The sequence below is a fragment of the Xenopus laevis genome, chromosome 9_10L (genome assembly GCF_017654675.1).
Source record: "Xenopus laevis strain J_2021 chromosome 9_10L, Xenopus_laevis_v10.1, whole genome shotgun sequence".
NCBI classification, from domain to species: Eukaryota; Metazoa; Chordata; class Amphibia; order Anura; family Pipidae; genus Xenopus; species Xenopus laevis.
In genome coordinates, this window is record NC_054387.1 from 89,681,436 (window position 1) to 89,705,675 (window position 24,240).

At 39.5% G+C, this 24,240-nt stretch overlaps 1 protein-coding gene across 2 annotated transcripts; it reads right to left on the bottom strand.

The window, feature by feature from the left end:
* Positions 1-151: 151 nt before the first annotated feature.
* fam117b.L (family with sequence similarity 117 member B L homeolog) lies at positions 152-23,334 on the bottom strand. Of its 2 annotated transcripts, XM_018236167.2 has the most exons (9): positions 22,520-23,334; positions 18,347-18,498; positions 15,037-15,129; positions 11,946-12,053; positions 7,964-8,110; positions 7,672-7,743; positions 6,219-6,429; positions 5,084-5,204; positions 152-3,163 (listed from the first exon to the last, which is right to left on the bottom strand). In XM_018236167.2, exons 1-9 carry the CDS (start codon positions 23,076-23,078, stop codon positions 2,845-2,847), a joined length of 1,782 nt encoding a protein of 593 aa, XP_018091656.1. In that variant the 5' UTR covers positions 23,079-23,334; the 3' UTR covers positions 152-2,844. The 2 variants fall into 2 exon arrangements, with proteins under 2 accessions (XP_018091656.1, XP_018091657.1); XM_018236168.2 differs by lacking the exon at positions 7,672-7,743 and having other exon boundaries at positions 22,520-23,332.
* Positions 23,335-24,240: the final 906 nt, after the last annotated feature.

Sequence of the window (24,240 nt, forward strand, 5' to 3'; positions counted from 1 at the left end):
TATGGCCTTCTGTTTATCACCCTCACCCTAACAAGTGTGTTGGGGCAGAGTCAGGTACCCTGGCTAATCAACCAAGAAAAGTCAATACTGATCTGAAATAGATGGCAGTATATATACATATACCAACGACACATAACATCAACAGATCATCTTTCCCTTTAAAAAAATTTATTAACTTAACAAATCCAACATTCACATTATACCATTTGTAGGTACATCTTGACCATCGCACAAATCCGTTGATTGCATTCTGGTTTAGCACTGGAGAAACATTTACACTCTAACTTTAAATAAAGCTGATGGAACAATACACTCAAGTCAGAGTTATTGCTATAGAAAATCATAGCCATTATTTTAAATGCCTAATCAGAAAGGTATGGTTCTTAGGTACCCTACCTTAAAAAAACCAAGAAATTCCAGAAAATACAATCAGCTGGAACAGGTGTATTCCTGGTAAACTGTTTACATAATCTGGAAAATCTCACATTTAACATCTTTATAGCAGCAATCTTTGGGATCGGATTACTTGGAAATTTCTGCAATACACAAAAAACACAAGACATTAACAGTACTTGCCCGGAGGCCTAATAAAGGGATGTTACAGGTACAGCTATATCCAGTAGAACAGATATAACCGTACCAGCCATAGTATTCCTTTAACCTGAAAAATACAGCATATGAGTCTTTTCGCACAGAGAATGCATAGTGCTGCCCATGTAATGGCACGATTGAGTAAGTCAATGATAGAGGCATCTGCTCACAATATTATTATTGTATTCTACTGATGTTGGATTTCACAGAAGAGGTGGCACAGCTACAGGTAAACCTTGGCACCCGGATTCCATTTTTTGGGGCACCATTCTGCTAAAATGCAGTCCAAGAAGCCTTTATCCCTTTAAAGGGGACCTGCCATCTGAAAAAATATTCCAAATCCTATTATATTGTGTTAGTCAAACAAAATGAACTTTACTTAGAGATATTATTTGAATCTTGTGTTTAAAGGACCACTAACTTTTTTTTTTTAAATTCGCTAGTATAGTACAAAAAAGAAAACAGACAAATTAAACTTTTAAATCGCTAAGTCTCTATTAAGAAATAACTTACCAAAACTCCGATTGCGGTCTTATTCAGAAAAGACAGTCCATCTTGCGGTGCTCGATTTCTCCTCCCTGCCTTCCTTATAGGAGATAGCCAGGGAGGAAAAATCGAGCGCCGTATGATGGATAGTCACCGTGTCACCTTTTTCTGTATTTTTTTTTCATTCTATACAAACGATTTTTTTTAAAAAAAATTGATGTTACTGGTCCTTCAATTTGAAAAGGACTTATACAGTTTTTTTGTCTGGATGACAGGTCCCTCTTTAAAGAGACAGAGCATCAAGCTACAAATTGGTTGGTTATACAAATACCCCCAACATGTATATGTTCCATATATGGTCAGAAATACAACACCTGATGCACCTTATTACCCAATATATTCACCTGGTGAAGATCGCAGTCTCCTAGAACTGAGCCTGTTAAAGGCCACTTTCTGGCTGGGGCTTCATCGGTAGGTGAAGTGATACTACCATAATATATCATTCCCCTAGCAACAGCATGTGTCTTGATGCTCTGGCACTTGTCTCGGTTTATTTTCTCCTTAGTGTCGTGTAGTCTGATACGAGCCAACAAGTGGTAAAAAAAATTCACATTTTTTTATCTGTGTCTTCAAATATGATGGCTACAAATTACATTATTAATGTCTCTTATCTATAATTTAGATAAACTATATCATGTTTAGTACAGTGGATAAATACCAGAAAAACTCTGGACTAGAAGTTTCTGCAATTCACTGCCAAGCTATCAGAATTCTGAGGGAGTCTGATTCAACACTGATTCTAAAAAAAAAAGCTCCTGTAGCCAATAAAGGAATTAAACTGCGGTAGATGAAAGCATTGGATAGTCTGTGCTTTATATTTTAGACTAAATTGTTGAGTAGTACTCCAATGCATTGGAAGATTCATTGTAAGCGTGGGAAGGAAGGATCCTGAAAAACATGAAACTATGATATGCAAAGAGCAGCACACTGCAACAGGTAGCTTGCCTAGCAAATCAAAATTTGAGCTGGGGCCCTCATACACGGTTTATGATCATCTGAATGTCTGCTAATGAAGTAGGATACAAATTCCACAATGTCGACAACTATAATAAGATGATGAAGCAGGAGGTACATCTAATTCCATGTAACATAAACCATATCACCAACAATCTATTCATTTTCACTATCAACCTTCTATTTACAGGTTTACATATAGTATTAAGATGAGTTATCTTAACATGAGAGATAACCTTGCAAGACCATATTTGTTCCTACCTAGCAGCTAGAAAACAGCTTAAAATTTATGAAATAACCTTGGCCATTAGTTTATACCTATGCAAAAAAAAAATGCCTTCTTGTTTCCACTCGAGTGGTTAGCTATTGCTAATATGGACTTATCTAGAAAGCAGTTTGTCTTGTTCCTCATGAAAGTTGGCATCACAGTGACTAGTGATGTAAAGCCCAAAAAACAAGGATAACAAAATCAATTTGCTGATACAATGCTGGTGCAGCATTTAAATCAGTTCATTAACACTTTATAGATAGAGGCACCAGATTATTTTGATGTTACAAGAAAGCCAAGGTAAAAGAATTAGCGGGTGTTTATAGTTCTTTCCAGAGCTTGACAATTCTATCCATTACAGATGCCAATGCCAGCAAGTCTGCCCAAATTACTTAGAATATAGTCAATACTTTTAACAGCTTATGAAAATACTGCATTTGAAGTCACTGCAGTCCCTCTGTAACAAGGGACATACAAAATGTTTTTTAGTCTTCTTCTTCATCAATTTGGCCTGATGGGTGTAGCAGAGACAATGGGGGAGCAAGGGTATTTGTCCCTCGAGAATTACGTTCCTGTTCTAGGTTTCCTGATATGGAAGTCATGCTGAGGTTCTGAATCAGTGAAGATGGTATTCCAGAAGGCACTGTAAGACTATGGTTGGGGCCTTTAAAGGTTATTTCCTGATTGGGTAGAAGGGGCTTGAGTATGCTGACCAGACAAAACGCAGAACCGCTCTTTGGAATGAAATTCACTTTGTTCTTATCTGGACAATAAAATGGTGGAATTTCGTGAAGTGGCTTTGGTCTGAGGAAACAAAACACAATTAGTACATACATAGTACTCCCTAGAAGAAAATGGTACACAACTTACAAGTTTTAACATAGTTACAAAAACAATTTCTAGTTTCCTTTATAAAGACACAGACTTGAGCAAAACCCTAAAAGCATCTTTAGCTGCATCACACCCTAATGACCAAGAGTCATATAACTCCGCTTTCAATAGATGCAATGGATTATCAATAGATTACCATTGTCCTTGCTTAAAGGAGAACTAAAGCTTAACTAAAGAAGTAGGTGGAAATGTTGTACATTATGTTTTGTGCTTCTCTACCAGCTCAAGGCAACCACAACCCTTTAGCAGGGAAAATCTGTGTCTCCAAATATGCCCCAGTAACTCCCCATCTTCTTTTCTGCTGATCCACTGCACATGCTCTGTGCTGCTATCAGTTACTGAGCTTAGGGACCCGCTTACAATATACAGTACACATAGAATATAAATGTCACAATATAAGGCTGATTAGTAATTAATACAGATAATTACTATATGGCAGCTCAGAAACCAGTGCAATTCGCATCAGAATTTAATAATCAGCCCTGTAGCATCAGCTTATATTACAGGCCAATATTTTCTGCTTGATAATTTGCGACGACCCCTAAGCTCAGCTTCTCAACCGCTGCTCAGAGACCAATAAATTTGTATACTAAACATAAACATGAACTTACTGCACCAGCAGCCTAATTAAACAAATGATTTATGCTTTCAAAGTTGGCAGCAGGGGGTCATCATCTTGTAACTTTATTATACATCTTTGCAAGACCAAGACTACGCACATGCTCAGTGTGGTCTGCGAATACAAATCTCTACACAGTCGCCGGCTGCTATATAGGGAAACAAACAAAGCTGCTTAAGGTCAGGGAAGTAAGGTGGGGGGGCACCCCCTTTGAAAGTATGATTGTTTCCCTGGAGAGCAGTTAGGGATCGTCTGAAGTTTCCTATCCTCAGCAGTCAGAGCAAGTAAAACGAAGGGGGAATTTCAATGCATACAGTCCCGTTTATTATAAAAACGGTACACATTTTTTAATTAAGTATACTGGAGATAGATTTCTTTTTCATTTAAGAAAGTAAAAATGGGATTTCATTTTTTTGCATTTACATCCCCTTTAAGCATGCGAGTGTCGCAAACACTTTCCAAGATGGTGACCCCCTGTGACAAGTGTAAAGTCCTGGATCATTGCTGCTATTGAGAAGCTGAAACTTTAGTCTGGTGCAATAAGTTTTGGACAGATATAATATCGAAGACTATTGTGATGCTAAGCTCTATAGTTAGTATAGGTATGGGTATATAGAATTTAATTAAAAGTAGGGAGGGGTGTGTGTATGGATGCTGGGTTTTCATTTGGAGGGGTTGAACTTGATGGACTTTGTATTTTTTCAACCCAATTTAACTATGTAAGTTCAGTAAATAAAATATGGCATTTTTAGCCATATTCATTTTAGAGTTTAGTTCTCCTTTAACATTAAAGGCCACATCAATGCTTGAAGCTTTCCATTTTGTTCCTTGAAAACTGTGCACATTCAATTGTATTCTGCTTGGCAATCTACAATATTTGTCATTACTAAAATTTTGCAATGCAGCTGGTTTAACCATTCGTTCCACAGCTATACTACCCTTATCAGCCCCTTGCAAGATCAGATCCAGAGGCCCACTGCTCTTTAACAGGATTTTCCCAAAGTGTCATATTTTCCTACCTATTTCAGTCCCCTGCCAGTAGATGAACCACCGCCAACGTTATATATCTTAGATATACAATTTAACCGATGGTGATTGTTTCCAGTTTAGATTTATATGAGAATCACAGCACACATATAGGCAAGGATTGGGGTCTTTTAATCAATACGACAAACAAGGAAAACAAGTTACAGTGTTCAGTAAACATTACTTACACGCTTTCCTCAAATACTTTTACCCTTTCACATCCCTCAGGTGGTTCTCTCTTGAACATGTAGCTGTTATTTGGTTTTGGCGATGTAGCATACTTGGGAAGAGGGGAATGATTTCCATTCTCTGCAAGCCAAAACAAAAACCCTATGTTAATAAAGTATCATAAATGAATACTAAAGATTTTCAAATGAAGCCCTGGCAGAGGTGTGTTTAAAACTACTACTATCAACTCAGAAGTTTCCTTAGTTCTCTGCAGTCTGTTCTAAGGCTGGGAAGTATATCTATCTAGATTATGTAAAGTTCCTTCGCAATTAAGACTTTTTTTTATGGTTTTTAAAATATTAACGTTCGGTTCTGCTACTTTCAGGCTTAGAAATCTTAGTTATCTTGTTGATAGAGCTTTAGTTACCATAGTAACCAGGCATCAGTCTGGAAATCAGATGTTAAATGAATAGGAGAAGGCATAAACAGAAAGCCAAGCACAAAAAACAAGTAACAATAAAATATAACCCTCATAGTCTGTTTTTCATTGCTTTATTAAAAGTGATCCTGACAACCAGACTTTTTTTCAGCTGCAGGCTTGAAACAGGCAAGTTAATAATTCAAAAACCATTCAAAATAAATAGCGAAGAAGAGTTGCAATGTTGCCTAGGACAAGTTGCTCTATAACATAGTAAAAAGTATGGCAAACTTCCCCTTTAAGGCTGCTGCAGTTCAGTGATCACAATGTTGCTTGCAATTACCACTTAAATCTTTTGGTGTGATCATTTTCCTCCCACAGACAGCAAGAGAACATTGCCACCAGGTCCGGACTGAGAATTAAAATAGGCCCTGGCATTTCAGGTACACAGAGGCCCAATCAGCCCACATAGAGGCCCAAACAGCCCCCACCAGCCCACTAAATACTGACTTTCTATGGCAGCTTATAGCAGCCCCTCTGGCATTTGCCAGAACCCAGAGATTGCCAGTCCGGGCCTGATTGCCACAACCTATGTATAAGCTTTTGTCATAACAGTGGTCTTTTAAAAGGCAGAAACATTTACAAAAATATCAGATCCCTCATTTCAAGCAGATGTTCGTTTTCTGGAAAAAATTGATACCTTTCAGATACTTTTCAGAGACTATAGGCGAATATACCTTTGTCTCGAGGATCTGCAATATTGTCATCAACCAGGCAAGGGCTTTCCTCGTTGCACTCATTAGAAATTGTAATGAAAGTGCCTGGTGACATGGATTGCGCGCGGCTGCTATTGTTGCTTCCGTGTTCAACCCCTCCAGGGGTCTGAGTATCTATACTGCGCAGTGCTAGAGGTGGGGGAGCACGATGTCCATCTGGGATATCTTGGGGCTATTAAAAAATAAAAATAAAACAAACCAGAACTTCAAAACACCTTTTTACCTGCAGTTTAGTTAACATGCATGTTTGTGACCAATGGTTCTCCTGCAAATTCTGAATGAGCAAGATGCATGGTGAAAATAAAAAAAAAATGTTGCTCATGTTCCAGAACCCTTACTGAAAATGAACATGCTACATTGAACTGGGTAGCATCAGTCTCTTTTAAAGGAATGGTAGCAACAATGCACAACTCTACTTTTTTTTTTTTTTTTTAGGAGAGTGTTTAAAATATGGCAAACAGAAAAAAAAGTGATTCATTATAGTTACCTTCTTTAATCTGCTGCCAGATGCAGGCTCCTAAGCCAGATAGGGTTAATGCAACGCAGATACTGCATTCCACACACTTACATAGACATAACCAAATGTGAATACAAATTGACCCACTCCTTTGTGGAGAACTTCCTCTCCGATAAAAATGTCCAAAGCTATTGCACTCCACGGCAAACATTTTACATAACAGTTTGGACAGTTTGAAACAGTAATTATTGTGCATATCCAGTGAGAAAACACTATGGGGCACATTTATCAAGGGTCCAATTGAGAATTCAAATTCAAATTGTTTTATGGTCAAAACTGCTAAATTTGACTAGGGAGTTATTCAAATTCAATACGTTTTATCATACTCTGGCCCTTTAAGAACTCAAATTTGACTATTCACCACCTAAAACCTGCTGAATTGGTGTTTAAGTCAATGGGAGACATCCAGGGATCAACTTCGAGTTGTTTGCAGCCTTCCTGACAGAGTTTTTAATATTCAAATCAAATTCGATTAGAGTTTTTCAGGTCGATTTCATGCATCCACGTTTCAAAAAATGTAATTTTTTTTAATAAATTTCGATTGGTTGAATTTCCAATTTATGGGAGTTTAGGGGAGTTTTTAAAAACTCACATGAATTTGACCTTTGATGAATGTGCCTCATATGTGGATAACAGCAAGCATGTTCATTTTCATGTGGAAAAACTCAAAATGAAATAAAAACTTATAACAAAGTTAGAACAACAGACGAAAATAAAACAACCTACAAACACAACACAATGTTTGGAACAGTAAAGAAGTTAGTCCTATTCTGAGAAGAGAGAGGAAAAAAAATAAAATTAAAAAGAGTTCACAGCCTTAGAGGCAAGAAGTGTTTGATGGGCAGTATAACATTTTCAATACCATACAGCACTTTGTGCTCCAAGCTAATAACTTACCTTTGGGAGCAGGTGCAGAAAACCCATTGAAGTGTTCCCATTGACATCAAGAAGGCCTGAACAGTCTCCGTGCTGGGAAACCACAAGGATATATGCTTCAAGATGAATAGTGGCGGATCCCACCCTCTTAAGTAAGCCCACAACATGGAGGGTGACATTTAAAAAAAATATATATGCTTCTTGATTCCATGTATAGCGGATAAAGGTGAATGTGAAACAGAGATGTTTTCCCCATGGTTAAGTCAAACTAATCTGGGTATGGTTGCAGAGTTTGCAGGAAATTTTCACTTACCAAGAGCTGCTCTTCCTTCTCTCCATTTTCCTTTGTAATTATTTCAATCTCTTGGTTCAGCCCCTCCATGCTGTTGCGAAATCGAGACCCAGAGGATTTTGTAATGGGAATAGTCACTGGAGTAAGTACGTTCTTGGACATTGAACTCTGGGGGAAAACAATATCAAAATTACATTGACTGACCCGATCTCAATCTGTTTGAAAAAGAGCTCCTAAATACAGAAGAGTTTGTTTGGGGTCTAAATTGCTCTTTTGTTCGTTTACTACCCACCCATGGGTTAGAAGAAACTCTTGTACTCTGGAAGTATGTCTTTCGGCTCTTGAGTTTGATACTACCAGAATATCGTCTAGATAATGGAAGACTGCCAAGCTCTCCTTCCTTAGTTCTGCAATGAGCGTTACTAGGACCTTCGTCCATACCCTTGGAGATTGGGATAGACCAAATGGTAGTCATCTGAAACGCAGGTGTAGTTCTCCTACCGCAAACCTAAACTTTGTGCTCTTTTGCCACTGGAATGTGGAAGTAAGCATCCTTCAGGTCTATGCTTGTAAGCCAATCTCCTACTGAGACTGCTTGCATAATAGAATCTAGAGACTCAATCTTGAATTTTCTTGCTTGCAAGAATTTGTTCTCTCTTCTCATATCTAGAACTGGTCTCAAAGTTCCTGATGCTTTATTTACCAGAAAAAGTCTTGAGTAAAGGCCTTGGAATTTTTCCTCTGAAGGAACTGTTTCTATCGCCCTTGACTAGAACAATTATTTTAAATATTCTTGAACGACTTGTTTGTTTGCATCTCCGTTTTTGAAGATTGACTATGAAAAAAATCTCTCTTGGGTACCGATTTGAATTCCAGAAAAAAACCTCTCTCTATCACTTTTTGTACCCAAGCATCTTGAATAGTTCTGGCCCAGACATGGGAGAATTCAGCTAGTCTGCCCTGCCACCTTCATTGTTGGTTGGAAGTGGAAGGGGCAGAGGAAAAACCTCCCGGTCACCTTGCTGTACCTCTCAAGCTTGGACGACCTGATCTCCACGAAGGTTGTCTAGAGTATTCTTTCCCAGGTTTATATTACCTGGATGCTCAATGTTTTATCCTTTGCTTTCCCATAATTGGACTCATAACGGCCTCTTTTACTTTGGTTTACTTGCGGAAGGAAAACACTCTTGCCTCCGGATACTTTCTTTATGATTGCATCCAGCTTCTCACCGAACAGCATTTCACCTTCAAATGGTAAATGGCATAGATTAGACTTGGATGCAGTATCAGCTGCCCAAGATTTCAACCATTATGCTCTCCTGGCTGCTACTGGCAGAGCCATGGATCTAGATGATAAATGAACCAGATCTATAGAAGCCTCTGACATAAATTCAGTTGCCATCTTACAGTTTGCAAGCATTTCCAACAGGTTTGGCCTTTTCACATTGGATGAAATTGCATCACCAAGCTCAGACAGCCAAACTTTTAACACTCTTGAGACCGAAGTCAATGCGACTTCCGGTTTACAGGCTGATCCTGCTGCTCCAAATGCTTTTTTCAGATTAAATTCCATTTTTTTTCTCCATTGGCTCTCTGAATACTGCCCCATCATCCACAGGAAGGGTTGTCTTCTTAGCCAATCTAACTATGGCCGCATCCACCTTAGGTGGTGACTCCCAGAACTTAGCCTCTTGTTCGTCAAAAGGATACTTTTTATTAAATTTTCCTGCTGTTTGGACTCTTTTTTCCGTTTTCCTCCACTCTGTTATAATAATTTCTTTTACAGAGGAATGAACTGGAAAACCAGCTGATTTCTTCCGTGTAGAAGGATATAGTTTGTCTGCTGCAGAGACTTTTGTTGCTTCTGTCGGAAAAGTCAGGATCTGCCTGACTGACATATCGGACATTGATTCATTAATAAAAGCAAAGGTAGATTCCTCCTCTGACTCTACTTCACCTTCTTCTAATCCTACTTGTGAAAAAACTTCAGGACCCTCTGACAAATCACCCTCCAATATATTGGATACTGATTCTATTTGTCTTGTAAGTCTAGGTCTCTTTCTGGAGCTTGAAACTTCTTGAAAACCTTGAACAACTGCTTGTTTTATAACTGAAGCCAAATATTCTGCAAATAGCTGATTCTGCGACACAGATGTTCCTGGTTCTTGCTTTGTTTCCACTGATGCTGAAGACTTTTCAGGTGTCTTGTCTGTCTTTGCATCTGAGGCAGGAAGGCTAAACAAATAATTGTGTTAAAATCAAAACCCTCCTGTTTGTATTTTGCTATTCAACTCTCTTACCACCTCACCTTTTTCCTCTGGGTTGAGAGGCTTTCATACCAAGTTCCATAGTTGAAACTAGGTAAAGGGAGTAAAAAATTCAGCATCATTTTCTCATTTAGAGAATTTTTTAGCGGACAATCCCCTAGGAACATCACATAAGTGCAACTAGCGATTTCAATACACAGCATACACTGCTTGGCAAATGGAAGCTGCAGGAAGTGTGCACGCGTTTAAATAACTAAGGCTGAACTATGCATACCTCATAATTCGTCTGCCCCCAGAGACAAGTGCATTCTATCCATTGTACGGTAAGAAAACGCTGCTCTATCTTCTCTTTTGGCGCCAAAATTCAGCTTTCAAAAAACGCTTCTTTTCCCTGATCAAAAATGGCCGGCTACTTTCACCTAGGTCACTTCCTTTCCGACATCTTATCCTCTACCAAGATGGCCGCCGTACGCTGACGTCACCTCTCTTTTGGCTCCCTGCACGCTTCTCCCTTACTAAGATGGCCGCCTGAGGATTTCTGAACACTGAAGACACTTCACATACCTCAGCGCTTCCCTTTCAGCTTGCAAAGACGTTTTTCCTGGACATAAACAGGTTTACCTAACCCACAAAATGGGAGGATTCTGCCTCTGCAACACCTCTTGTGTTACTCCACACGGAAACCCCCTAACCAGCAAGCAAGAGGAGAGATCCATTAAGGTAATATTCCCCCTTACAGAGGAGCTTTTAGGCATAACTTCCTTAATAGTTGGTTTTCTTAAGACTCCATCTATCCACTGGCCCGGACAGGACAAAAAAGACTAAGGGAGTAAGGGTGGTACAGCCTTTTAAATCATTAGGGGAGGTCCTGTCCGCTGGCCCACGGGGATGTTAACCCATTGGGTGAATGCTGACCATGGGTGACTATGGCAAATAATTACTTAATGACTTTTGGTTCCGCCCTACGTATGCATAGCTGTTCTACAAGATGCCCTTTAACAAAATGATTACATCTTGTTGGAAGCAAGCTGATTAACAGACCTGGAGAAGAATAGATTCTTGTCACCAATACATATGTATTACCAGTGAGATTAAGCACGGGTGGCAGATGTCCCATCTGTTATACCACCAGATGTTCCCACAAGTATTTCTTCAGCACCACACTCCACCATAAGAGTACAAATGTAAAGCTGCAATGAATTGTGGGACTTCCTAACAGTGAACATGTCAATCCCTTCTCTCCTCCCCTGAACCTCTTAAAATGATTCCAGGGATATATACACAGCACTAGGGTGTGTGTCCTTTACCATTTGATTCTATATCTTCCATTAACTTCTTCTCAGTCTTGGTCTCCCCTCTATCCACTATGCTAAAAGCATATAGATCCTGCTGCCAAAGTGGTAGGGAAGCAATTATAGGTGTGTATACAAGCATTGCATGTATCAACTCTGGCAGACTTAATGTATGGTAAACATGTCTGGGGTTGCAAGTTGCATAATTTATTGTGAATTATTGAAAAAGGCTCAGGTTAGCACTGAATAATTCTGTCTTTTCATAAGGGTTGGAGAAATGGCAATATACATTTTACAACTGTGTTTTACATGTGAGGCAGCTGGAGTGAGGGGATGATTTAAGGCTCTTTGGTGTCATGATGAAAAATGTGACAAGATAAATGTTGGCAAACAACCTCATGTGCAATTATGTTCCAGTGCTTACAGGGCAGTGTAGCTCCTTACCTGATTAATTGCAGAGTGGTTGCCATGGAATGGAGACTGTCTGTCTTTTTCCCTATGGTGTCTGCTGCTGTGTTTACTTCTCTGAAGTTGTTGACGTAATTTTGCAATCTAAAAATGGAAAAGGAGTTTAGACGTATTTATGCCATTGTCTAGCAGTAGCTATAATAAAGGATGTAAACCATTGCATTTGAGCAGAGAAACAGTTTGCAGGTTTCAGTTATCAACATAATGTTTCACTGTTAATTTGAATCTCATGATAAGCACAGCCTCAACACCTTCAAATTCTTAGAATCATATACATATCATCTAGTGTACAGTTATTTTCCAGTGACCCAAACTGCAAATTATATCCTTATAAAGCAGGGATCCACAACCTTTACAACAGTGAGCAACATTCAGAAGAAAAAGAAGTTGTGGAGCAACACAAGCATGAAAAATAGTAGCCCCTATGTGGATTGTCAACCTAGATTGAGACTCTGTTTGGCAGCACAGCTGGTTTTTATGCAACCAAAACTTGCCACCAAGCCTGGAATTCAAAAATAAGCATCTGCTTTGAGGCCACTGGGAGCAACATCCAAGGGGTTGGAGAGCAACATGTTTCTCACAAACTACTGGTTGGGGATCAAAATGTATATCTTAAAGTGAAAGACACACAGCACAGCTATGCTTACATGCAGGCAGACCTGGACTGGGAGTCAAAATAGGCCCTGCCTTTCCAAGTACACAGACCCCTACCAGCGCACTATATGGTAACTTTCTATGGAACCATACAGCAGCCCCTCAAGCATTTGCCAGAACCCACAGATTGCCAGTCCGGGTCTGCATGCAGAGCATGGACAGATTGTAGTAAGACAGTCAAGCTCAGAGCTGAATTGTGGGTGAATCATTCAAGTAACCCAAACTGAATATTATACCCCCCCCACTTGAGGAATCTAAAATAAAAAGCTGGACCACTGTGCTGGGAGCTACTGATGAGATGGAAATTTAGTGAGAAAGAATAAAATTATATCAGATCATAGACAGGACATATGAAAAGAGGCTGGGGACTGAAGAGAGTTATTTCTGAAAGTTGCTGAGGGAAGCTGCTCTATAAATCTAGCAGAACAACAAAGCACAGTACAAAACGTAGCCATAGACAGGCCCATGTGTACGAGAAATAATTATCCTTATACATGGAGAAATAAAAGTTATACGGTTTTTAGTAATTTAGTAATTACAGTAAATCATTTTTAAACAACACTATTCTCTTTCATTAAATATTGCATAATGGGAGAGCATATTGAAAACAATATGCCTGTGTTTGACTCTAAACTATGCACCTCATGCAGGGCTGGAACTGGGGCAGGCAGAAGAGGTAGATGCCTAGAACACAATACTGGGCACATCCTTCATTTGCCTGCCTTGCCCTACTTTTGGTCATCTGAAGTCTGGATTCAGAGCGTGATGGGGTACCTTGGAAACCCCAACTCTAGGTCTGGCAAAATTACTACATATACCCTTCCAAAAAATACATATATACATTAGTTCAGTATATAAAATATGTCATTTTTAGCCATATTCATTTTTAGGGCTTAGTTCTCTTTTACTAGAAATTAATAAAAAAACATAATAGAAGTAATATATATATATATATATATATATATATATATATATATATATATATATATATATATATATATATATATATATATATATATATATATATATATATATATATATATATATATTTTACTTCTATTATGTTTTTTTATTAATTTCTAGTAAAAGAGAACTAAGCCCTAAAAATGAATATGGCTAAAAATGACATTTTATATACTGAACTAATTGCACCAGCCTAAAGTTTCAGCTTCTCAATAGCAGCAATGATCCAGGACTTCAAACTTGTCACAGGGGTCACTATCTTGGAAAGTGTCTACAACACTCTCATTGGGCTCTGAGCAGCTGTTGAGAAGCTAAGCTTAGGGGTTGTTGCAAATTATCAACCAGAAAATGAGGTTTGTCTGCAATATAAACTGATGCTACACGGCGGGTTATTATATTCTGATGCTGTTTGCACTGGTTTCTTTGTGCCATTTTGTAATTATCTGTTTTAATTACTAATCAGCCTTATATTGTGACATTTATATTCCATATGTACTGTATATTGTGAGTGGGTCCCTAAGCTCAGTAACTGACAGCAGCACAAAGCATGTGCAGTGAATCAGTAGAAAAGAAGATGGGGAGCTACTGGGGCATCTTTGGAGACGCAGACCTTTATTGCTAAAGGGCTGTGGTTGCCTTGGGTTGGTACAGAAGCCCAAAACATAATGTACAACATTTATAGCTACTTCTTTGGTTAAGGTGGAATTCAACCATTTAGCCAAAAAACCCTACCCCCACCCCACGTAGACTCCCCCTCCCCTGCCAACCGGGGAAATGCCCCTAACTCTATACTTACCCCTCGGAGAAGATTCAGGCATCGGAGCTCCACACAGCCATCTTCTGTCTTTGGTAAGCTGAGTGGCGAGACCCGCGCATGCGCAGTTGGAGCAATTCCCCGGTTAGCGTCAACTGCGCATGCGTCGAAAATCACGAAAATTGCCGAAGCGCCGGATGAAGACATGAAGAAAATGGCTGCGTGGAACTCCAATGCCCGAATCTCTGCCGAAGAAAAAGTATAAAGTTAGAGGCATTTCCCGGGGGGCAGCTAAGCTGGGGGGGGAGGAGAGAAAGGGTCTCTGGGGGGTAGGGTTTTTTTGTTTTTTTTTTAATTCTCCTTTAAAACCTGGCTCCTGATACAATAGCATAGCGCATTATCATCCCATTCAAAAAATAAAAACAGTTAGACAGCACTGATGCCATGCAATACAATCTCTGCGGAACGTGTCATCCTTGCATGGGGTTTGGCAATATGGTCATGAGTGCCAGATTCAGTCTAAATCAATTTAATGTTATGTACTCTCAAAGTGAAGAAAATATGCATTAATGGTTTCTATAACTAGTTTTCACAGAAAATTCTCCAACCTTATTGTCTTCAATAAATGTGACGACACTAAAAGAAAGTGTTAGACAACACTCCAGTTCATTATGCACCATACAGCACATGTCTAACCTCTTTTAGCTGCTCATTGCTTCCCCAGGATGCAGAGCGCTTATGAGATCCTTTCTTCTTCTCTGCATATTCTTCAGCCCAAGCACTCTCCGTCTATTTGGAAAGAAAGAGAGAGAGAGAGAGATGTTATGAGGTTTGAAGTATAGTAATGTATATATTTAATGCATATATGGGCAAGCCTCAATTTGCACAGCTGGACATTAACAAGTACTTGAGCAAGTAATATTTTAGGATGTATTATGATTAATAACGAATGTCCCCTATAAGCTGTGAGCTTGCAAACAAATTTTGAGGCCAGCACATATAAGTTGTGGTGCAAAGAAAATGGGGTGTAACTAAACATAATGTAGTATTTATTTTGACCCACACACTTCTCTGCATACTTTAAGAAGATTATTTTTGAACTCTCGGATTTTATTGTGTCTATTAAAAATTATTTTTGCAAGTGAACAAAAAGAACAGCGGGGAGAGTGAACACTGTTAACAGACAAGCCAACATATTCTTCAGTCTGTAAAATAAAATATTCACTTTTCTTCTGTAAAAAACACAATCGGACTTTTTCATGTGGGGGAGGAGTATTTGATTTTGCAGATCTGTTTAAAAGCGTATTAAAATATGAACGCTTTTGCTGGTACCCTATATATTTCTAATGACTGCACACATGGCACTTTGGTTAAACTGTAGACAGACCTATAATAAAATAAGCAGCTCTAAAGTTAACACTTCACAAAGTGTTTTCATCTTCAAGGCATGTTAAAGCAACACCCATGCTTCTGAGAGAAGGCTGCTTCGGTGCTGGTGCATGCTCACACTGGCACCAGTTATATAAGTGACAGCAAATTACAAATGCATAGGAAAAATGACCGACCAGTTTTTAATGGGACAGGTGGGTTTTACTGGATAAAAAGTTCTGCTATTTTGTTATTTTGCATGGAGTAGAGGTAAATGTGGATTCATTTAAGTAGGTGGTCTTTTATGCTCAAATTTAGATATTATTGGGCAGGGTAATTTTGCAGAATTTCAAGAACTTCTTTGGGTATATGACAATCAATCACTTAATTTGTCTTATGTTAAAAGAGAAGGTAAGCTACCAATGCAGTTTAGTGCCAATAGATTAGCCACAACAGTGCAAGATAGAATGCCATTTTTATTCTTTACAATGCTTTTCCATACCTGAGTTAACAGCTGTAGACACTACACTACTTTGAGGGTTTACTGGTGTAATTATATAGACTTTTCTGATAATGCTTACTTAGTTTTAACCTTTACTTCTCCTTTAAAATGAGAATTCATGTTGTAAATACTTCAAAACACCATGACTCCTTACAAATGTGAAAGTAGCTGACTGTTTTGGGAATCTGAGTGCACCAGGGAGTTCTATTCACTGGGACATTTGCGATCTGATACAAAACAAATTAAAGAAGAAGTAAACGCATTACCCCAATGTGCAATTTTTTTGCAAAAGCTCCACCCAAACGCATCACTTATTCTTGTGGGAGCCTGCAACTAGATTGTGTAATACAGGCATGTCCAAAGTCAGGCCCGGGGGCCAAATGCCCGGCCCGTTTTTTAAATTTACATCGGCTCTCAGCCTCCATCATGAAATTAATAATAATCTGGCCCGCCAGCACAGTGCAATGAGGAATCAGCTACCCGTAGCAGTAATATTTTAGCACATTAGTGAAATGATCTGCCACTTGGTCTATACTGCTGCCTGTGTGCTGAAGATGTTAGCAATAGACACCTACTGGCACATAGTGACGCACTGCTCTCGCATACTTCTTTAAGGCTGAAGGTATCAATAGACATACCGACGTGCCAGTACAGTAAATTAAAGAAGTATGTGAGAGCAGCGCATCACTACGTGCCAGTACGTGTCTATTACTAACACCTTCAGCACACAGGCAGCAGTATAGTCCAAGTATGTGCCCAAATATTACTGCTACAGCCTTGTTTAAACGAGTTAAATTATGTTAATGGTTCAAAGAATGTCAGGCTGAATGGTTGGCCCCCACACATTTTCACCTCACCAAATCTGGCCCTCATTGCAAAAAGTTTGGACACCCATAGTTTAATACTTCTGGTAATCCAGAACCCCACCATTATCTTGGCAGGATGGGTACTCTGGAGACCCACAACCTTATGTGCCAAAGGCTGTGGTTAGAAGAGGTATACTGGCAAAATAATATTTAAAATAGTGTGATGTCTTTACTTCTCCTTTAAAACACACTTTTATTATTATGTAGACCAGTGATATGCAAGATTTTCCATGAGGTGGGTGGATTATTCCCAATTTAATATTTTTAAATTCCAGATTATTTTAAAACAAAAATGTCATACATTGAGGTCTACGGCAATCGTGGCCAATCTGGAACAATAAAAACAACATGGAGGTCCACATCTAGCTTGCAGACCACCAGTTGGGCAGCCCTAGTGAAGAAGGTAAAAATTCTGAGACCTTGCAATGGCCTTTATTTTATTTTTATTTTTTTGTGGCTTTTCAGCAATTTCTTGGGTTTTAGAATATTATGTCAGCAATTTTTTTCTCTTTTAGCTTCTTTCTACGCTAAAATTTAAAATGCTGTTTTTCTGGTTGAGCAACCAGAAAGCAGTTTAATGGGGTCCTAGGGTGAATAGCACACCATCACCTAATTAACAGTTTAATTTATAAAAAGTGAAAAGCTCCAGAAAGTTAAATTATTACTAAACAAAGCGCAAAGAACAACCACCAACTACATCCTAAGAAAAAGATAATTTCTTTGACATGCCATTTTATTAAACCAAAGCTTTCCATAACTTCCATGTGGAATTTACAACTCCCATGTGTACATGCAGTCCTCAATGTGCACCATTTGTTTTTTCAATATACATAATAGCCAGTTCATATTTACGGTCATCATTCTTCTCTGTGACAGCGAATATGAAACGGCTACTACAGATAATGTTCCACAATATGTAAATGACATTCATCAGCACTTGCAATACCTGATCTGAACTCTAATTAATAGGTGGTTCAGAAGCAACAACATCCATTACAAAAAAGGAAAAAAAAAAAAAGAATTTTCTCTACAAAAAACGGAATCATAAAGGGTTATGTAATGAATGCTACCAACCAGTCAACAGTAGTTTTATTGGTCGAATAAATATTTTACAAAATTATCCTGCCATTTCTTTTTTTGCAAGTATAATCCATTTATCTGAGGCTATTCAGGGTTTACATACAAAGATAAATGTATTTGTGTGCTTTAGAATTTAATAAGCAACTTATACAGTATGAACTATAGGGCAAACTCCTCAAAATTCACCTACCTGGGTGGACTGGTCTTTCATACAAGGAGCTGTCTGTACTTGATTATCACGAGGCCATTGACCAGACAGATATGGAGCGGCAAGTGTATCAAGTGAAGGCGTGCGCCGGATTAAACTTGAGGGACTTAATGAAGGAGGCTGTGTTTTATCCCCTGCACAAAAGAGCATCAATATTATATTCTAAGGCTCAAATGAAGCAATATTGTGAGAATTTGTTAGAGCAATAAGGAATATATCAGTCAAGAAATTCTGTAAAAACAACTACAGGTATGGGTCCCCTTTATACAGAAACCTAAAGGCCAAAAGGCCAGTATTACGGGAAGGCCTGCTCCCATAGATCCCTTATCCCATAAAACTCCATGTGCTAAGCCTTTTGGATAACAGGTCCCAAACCTGTACTTGAGATCTTACAACTAGTTGGACCTGTATAAGCTTAGGTTTGACAGCCACATTTTCATTTGTTGATCTTCTGTTTAAAGCATAAAATGGATTGCTCTAAAACAGTTGACCAATACCGTCATCTGCAATTTATGACATATTTAAGGGCCCTATGATGGTACTCCGCTATTCACTATTCTGTTTTAGGAAGAGAGTGGCAAGACAGCTGCTACTGCAGCAAGGATTTGGAAAACAAAAAACGGTCTCGTTGACAAAGTGTATTGGCAAAAATAAAAAAATGCCAGGTGTGAAAAAAATTAAGCCAGATGTAGGTAAAAAAGAAACAAATATGTGGCTCCCCACCTCTCCCGCCCTACAGGAAAAGTTTTTATAGAAGCCAATACAGAAGCATGAATCTTGGGGCCAAAAAGGACTGGAGTGTTGGGGAAAAAATCTTGAGCCATAAACCCAGCCAAAAAAGGTCCTGTGGAGAACACTGAAGCACATTACCAAACGTTACAATGGACTGGAATCGTATATGGAGTCATATGTACGGTGTTTAATCTTTTGGATTTTAGAAATATACATGTACTGTAGGGAATGACCTTTTCCAAGTACATGATAAACACACACAATAAATAGAGCTCACTCTTCTGACATGTCAAAATAAATTCATAGTAGTATTTGGTTTTTCTGAAGGATGGGGGGGCTTATCGACTCTGTAAACTCTTCTAAAATGATACGGAAAACGATTCTAAAATTATACTTTTCTCTTCCCTGCTGAGCAGATTTCCTGAGTTTCATTAAAGGTAGCTGTTATAATCGATACAATAGTTCTAGATATTCAACAGATGTTGCTGAGCAATGTACCAACTAATTTAGCAAATTGTAACAGTTCAGGCTCTGCACCTGGATAACTGATCTGCTAGACTGAAATACCAGAGACAGGAACATTAAACTTCTGGAATAACCGAAAGTGAATAGCCCTTGCAGGGAATAACACAGAGTGTAAGGGCAAATAGTAGGTTGATAAATTATCATTTTAACAATGGAGGAGAGACTTAACAGCTGTTGCTACGGTAGAGGATGCATAAAATAAACCACCAGGTACAACAGACCAGCAACAAATGAATCAAATGAATACTACAGATGTGCTCTTAACTAGTATAACTTGACCTCAAATGGTCACTACTCACAGGCAGATGCATTGTCACTTCCTATAGAGACAACAAGTGCACCTTATCAGTTCCTGCAGCAATTGAGCCACACCAACTTCAAGGACAACAAAAAGGATAGTTCAAGGGGAGTGCCAAAATGTTAAAGGAACAGTAACATCAAAAAATGAAAGTGTTTAAAGTAATACATATAATGCAGTGTTGCCCTGCACTGGTAAGACTGCTGTGTTTGCTTCAGAAACACTACTATTGTTTATATAAATAAGCTGTTGTGTAGCAATGAGGCAGCCATTCAAATGAGAATAGGCTCAGGTTACACAGCAGATGTAGAACATTATGGTGGTATCTGTTATCCACAATTTAACCTGTGTCATATAGCCTTTTTTCAATTTCTGCCATTGCTACACAGCAGCTTTTTTATATGAACTTTAATAATGTTTCTGAAGCAAACACATCAGTTTTGTTACTTTAAAACACTTTAATTGTTTGTGTTATTGTTCCTTTAAGCACACTCCAAGAGGAATAAATTGCCATTTTTTGCCCTGGGCCGGTGCACAAGCCTGGGAAGAAACAAACAGAGCACCGCCATATTACTTATCTCCCAAGTGACCCTTGTACTTTAAAGAATGAGATCAGGCATTGGCCCAATGATCAGGCCTTGTAGGTTAGAATGAAGGCTACCTTGGATACTTACCATACAGACACCCTGTAGGAAATTGAGAATATCAAATGTGTGAGCCCCAAGCAGAGTAAAAGGGAATAAATAATTTCTCAACAGCTGAAGGGCCAATGAACATATGTGTTGCAAGCCTCTTAATTTCAAACTACAGCCCACCTTGTATATTAAGGTCTTTCAAACTTTGTCCATAACCTACTTTTACTTGTTTATGGTATCCTTGGACTGTTAGATTATGATGAACGATGTACATACATACCAGTATTGCACAAACTGCCCAACCATCTAGTCATGTAGGCCAGGTCAAGAGGCTGTTTCCACAGATCTCTTGTGATCCTGCCAGACTGCTGATGACCAGCCATGTTTGAAAACTTCATCTGTTGATGCACCATGTGCCCAAGTGCTCAGATGATTAAGTGCCACAGCTCCTTTTAACTACTTTTGAGTATGGTCACAAGAATTCTATCCATTTATTTACGAATAATGTAGAGTAATGCCCAATGTACGGCCACCTACCAACACTTTTTTCAGTTCAGTTGGTTTCAGATTGTTCACCAGAAGTAAAGACTTTTTCCAATTACTTTCTATCTACTAAGTGTGACCGTTCTTCTAATATTGAAGTGTAAGTCAAAATGTTCACCTTTCTAAAGCAGCTCTGGCGGGGGGGGTCGCCAACCCTCTAAACTGTTCTAAATTGATACATTTAGTTGATACATTGCTTATCTTTGTCCCTGCTGAGCAGAATCCCTGAGTTTCATTACAGGCAGCTGTCAGAATTGATACAATAGTTGCTAATACTCCAAAGATGCTGCTGAGAAATGTATCAAGTAAATGTTGCAAAATTGTAACAGTTTAGTGTCTGCACCTGAATTACTGAGCTGCCAGACACAAACACCAGAGGCAGGGACATTAAACTTTAAACTTAGATTTTTGAAAAACAATAAAAATAAAAAATACAAAGTATTTGTAAAAAGTCTTTACAATCTGAAAACAATTGCACAAAAAAAAGTGATTGGGAGGTGAATAATCCCTTTAATATTACACAACAGATGGGGAGCTCAATACTACAGTGCCAATTGTCTAACGTTTTGATACATCAATCAAATGTAAGGGCAAAATATTTAAGGTAGCACTGCTCCCAGGGTAGTGATTGAGACACGTTGCCCCTGGCCACCAGACGAGCATCCCTAGGGTTACCATCTCACCCCTTTGAATACACATGCTGCAAGTTGGATGCACGGATCAAGGATTTGTGTGTGCAGTCTTGACACACCGATAATATTGTATAAAACAAATTTTAGTACAATATTCATTGCATGTATTGTGGGAGACGTGCCAACAGGTATCGGCAGAAGACTTGGATATCAGTGGACTCGTTGATCGGGCATGTTTGTAGACACCGGAACATCGTTCATTGTTAGTGCTGAATCTTCAGATACAGGTAAAATTAAATTTTTCTACCTGCATATCGGACGATTCAGCTCTACACGTGTGTATTGTAACGAACGATCTTTCTTGGAAAGATCTTTTCCACGGAAGATCATATCTGTAACGTCTCTGGCCACCTACATTGCATATCTTTTTTTCCAGTATACTCTCATAACATGAGAATTGTCACCATCAAAAGGCTCAGGAGGTTAGTCTTTTATACTTGTAGAGTTTGCCTGGTGTTATTGCACACTCCTGAGGCAAACAGAGCATACCACTCCATGTGTACACATTTGATAATATCCTATAATAGATGGGAGCTTTCCCAGTTGTGTCAGCAAATAGGAGTAGTATATAAAACAACAAAGGCATGGGGTTCAGGTTGAATCACCTCAAGGCATTTGACTTGCCCTTATGCTACTTTGGCCCACAAGGCTACTTGCTGGATGGGACACCCCTGGGCTTCACCTTTGCAAAATATGAGTTCACCACAATGATCTTGTTTCTTAGAATTACCTTTTGGGGAGCTGGGACTCTTCCTCTCCGGTGAGGCCCTTTGCTGCCAGCCAGGCCTTCCTATTGAGGAGAGGGCCACAGGGGAGGGAGAAGAGGATGAGGAGGCTGCTGCTATGGAGGGATCTGCAGGACTGGTGAGTACAGGGGGAGAGGAGGCAGGAGACACGACCCCCTGCTGGTTATTATGATGGTGATGATGATGAAGGTGGTGGTGATGGTGAGAGTGGTGATGATGGTGGTGATGCCCACGAGTGGGTGACGCCCCTGTCTGCGTGGACACCGTGGGGCTTCCTCGATTGCTGGTCACTGCCGGGGGTGATTCCAGGCCATTTCCTCCCCCTGCTCGTGTGGGGCTGCCGCTTGTAGAAGGGGTGCGCTGGCCAGTCCCGTTGTTATTATTGCTGCTGCCCCGTGTGGGGCTCCCGTGCTGTTTCAGCTGGAAAGGGACGGTGGCCCTCATTGGCTGCAGCCGACTCCCTGGGGCTCCACCTGCTCCGGTACTAACAGGGGTCGGCGGTGGGGTGGGAGAGCCGTTCCTTCTCACACGTTGTTGGGACATCTTTCTTCTTGCCTTTTGCCTAATAGGCGATTACCTACAGTGCTACAAAATGGCGGAAGAATAGTCCCGCATCAGGAAGCAATACGAATGGCTAATTCCCTGTGAGTTACCGGGGGTCAATATGTTGCCTCGAATGTATCGCAGCAACGTCGGTGTCACAGCAGCTGCACCTGCGGCACGCGCCGAAAATGTGTCCCGGGACAACACAACACCCAGTGTTCCCAGGAAACGCCCACCGCCACACTCCGGCTTTCTGACTGGCTGATGGTCGCCGGCCAATAGGCACACTGGCGGCGGGAGTCGATTGGTTGCACGGCATCGCCTAGCTGTTTCTTGACCAATAAGCAACGGTTCTTTTTAGTGCCAAGCAAAAATAGAGGAGATGAGGAAAGTGGGCGGGAAGTAGCTTGTCATAAGCAGCCTAGCTGCATCCAGTCACCTGCTAGAGATTGTCACTTTTAGGGGATGTGGGCGGGATCCGCCAGGCAGCTTTGTAATCGTCACGGCTGTAGTAACAAGAGAATGCGTATGGCATCTGTAAGTAAGGGGGAGGGTGATGGCTGCTGGAGTATCGGTGTCAATGGGCGTTGAAGACATATACAGATTATAACATTCCATCATATGTGTGATAAACAAGATACACATTCATCTACGTGCTTTAATCGTGTATTACATACTGTCTGTGTTATCATTCACACTCTGTTAATATAAAGAGAAAGATCATTGTAGTATTTTTACTTGTAATGCATTTTATTTTTACACTAGGGTCATTTTGTAATTTTATCTTACTTTCCAGATCTCCATCATGTGTGCAATATTAGCTATGTGGATCTTATTCTGATTACACAAGTAAAAAAAATAACTACTGATTTGTATGAGATTAAAGGGGAGACACAAGATGTTTGTGCTAGTGCATTATACACCTTTAAAACAAAAAGGATGTGTCTCTATACCTTGGATATACCTTCGATACACTAAAACTAAGTCCTCATAGAAGATAATTCATAGATAGATCATTATCAGAAGATAATTTTCCAGGAAAAGCAACAGTGCTCAGAGGATCAAGACATATTCATTTATAAATATGTCTCACCCTTTAAGAACCATCCATCTTCAAGTGTGCCTTTAAAGGGTTTTAAAGGAGACATATTGTGTAAAAAAT

Coding starts and splice junctions, on each gene's coding strand:
- fam117b.L (XM_018236167.2), bottom strand. CDS start 23,078: ATGTCCCAACAACGTGTGAGAAGGAACGGCTCTCCCACCCCACCGCCG. Junction 18,499..22,519: donor GAGTCCCAGCTCCCCAAAAG/GTAATTCTAAGA, acceptor TCTTTTGTGCAG/GGGATAAAACACAGCCTCCT. Junction 8,111..11,945: donor ACCACTCTGCAATTAATCAG/GTAAGGAGCTAC, acceptor GTTTTCCCCCAG/AGTTCAATGTCCAAGAACGT.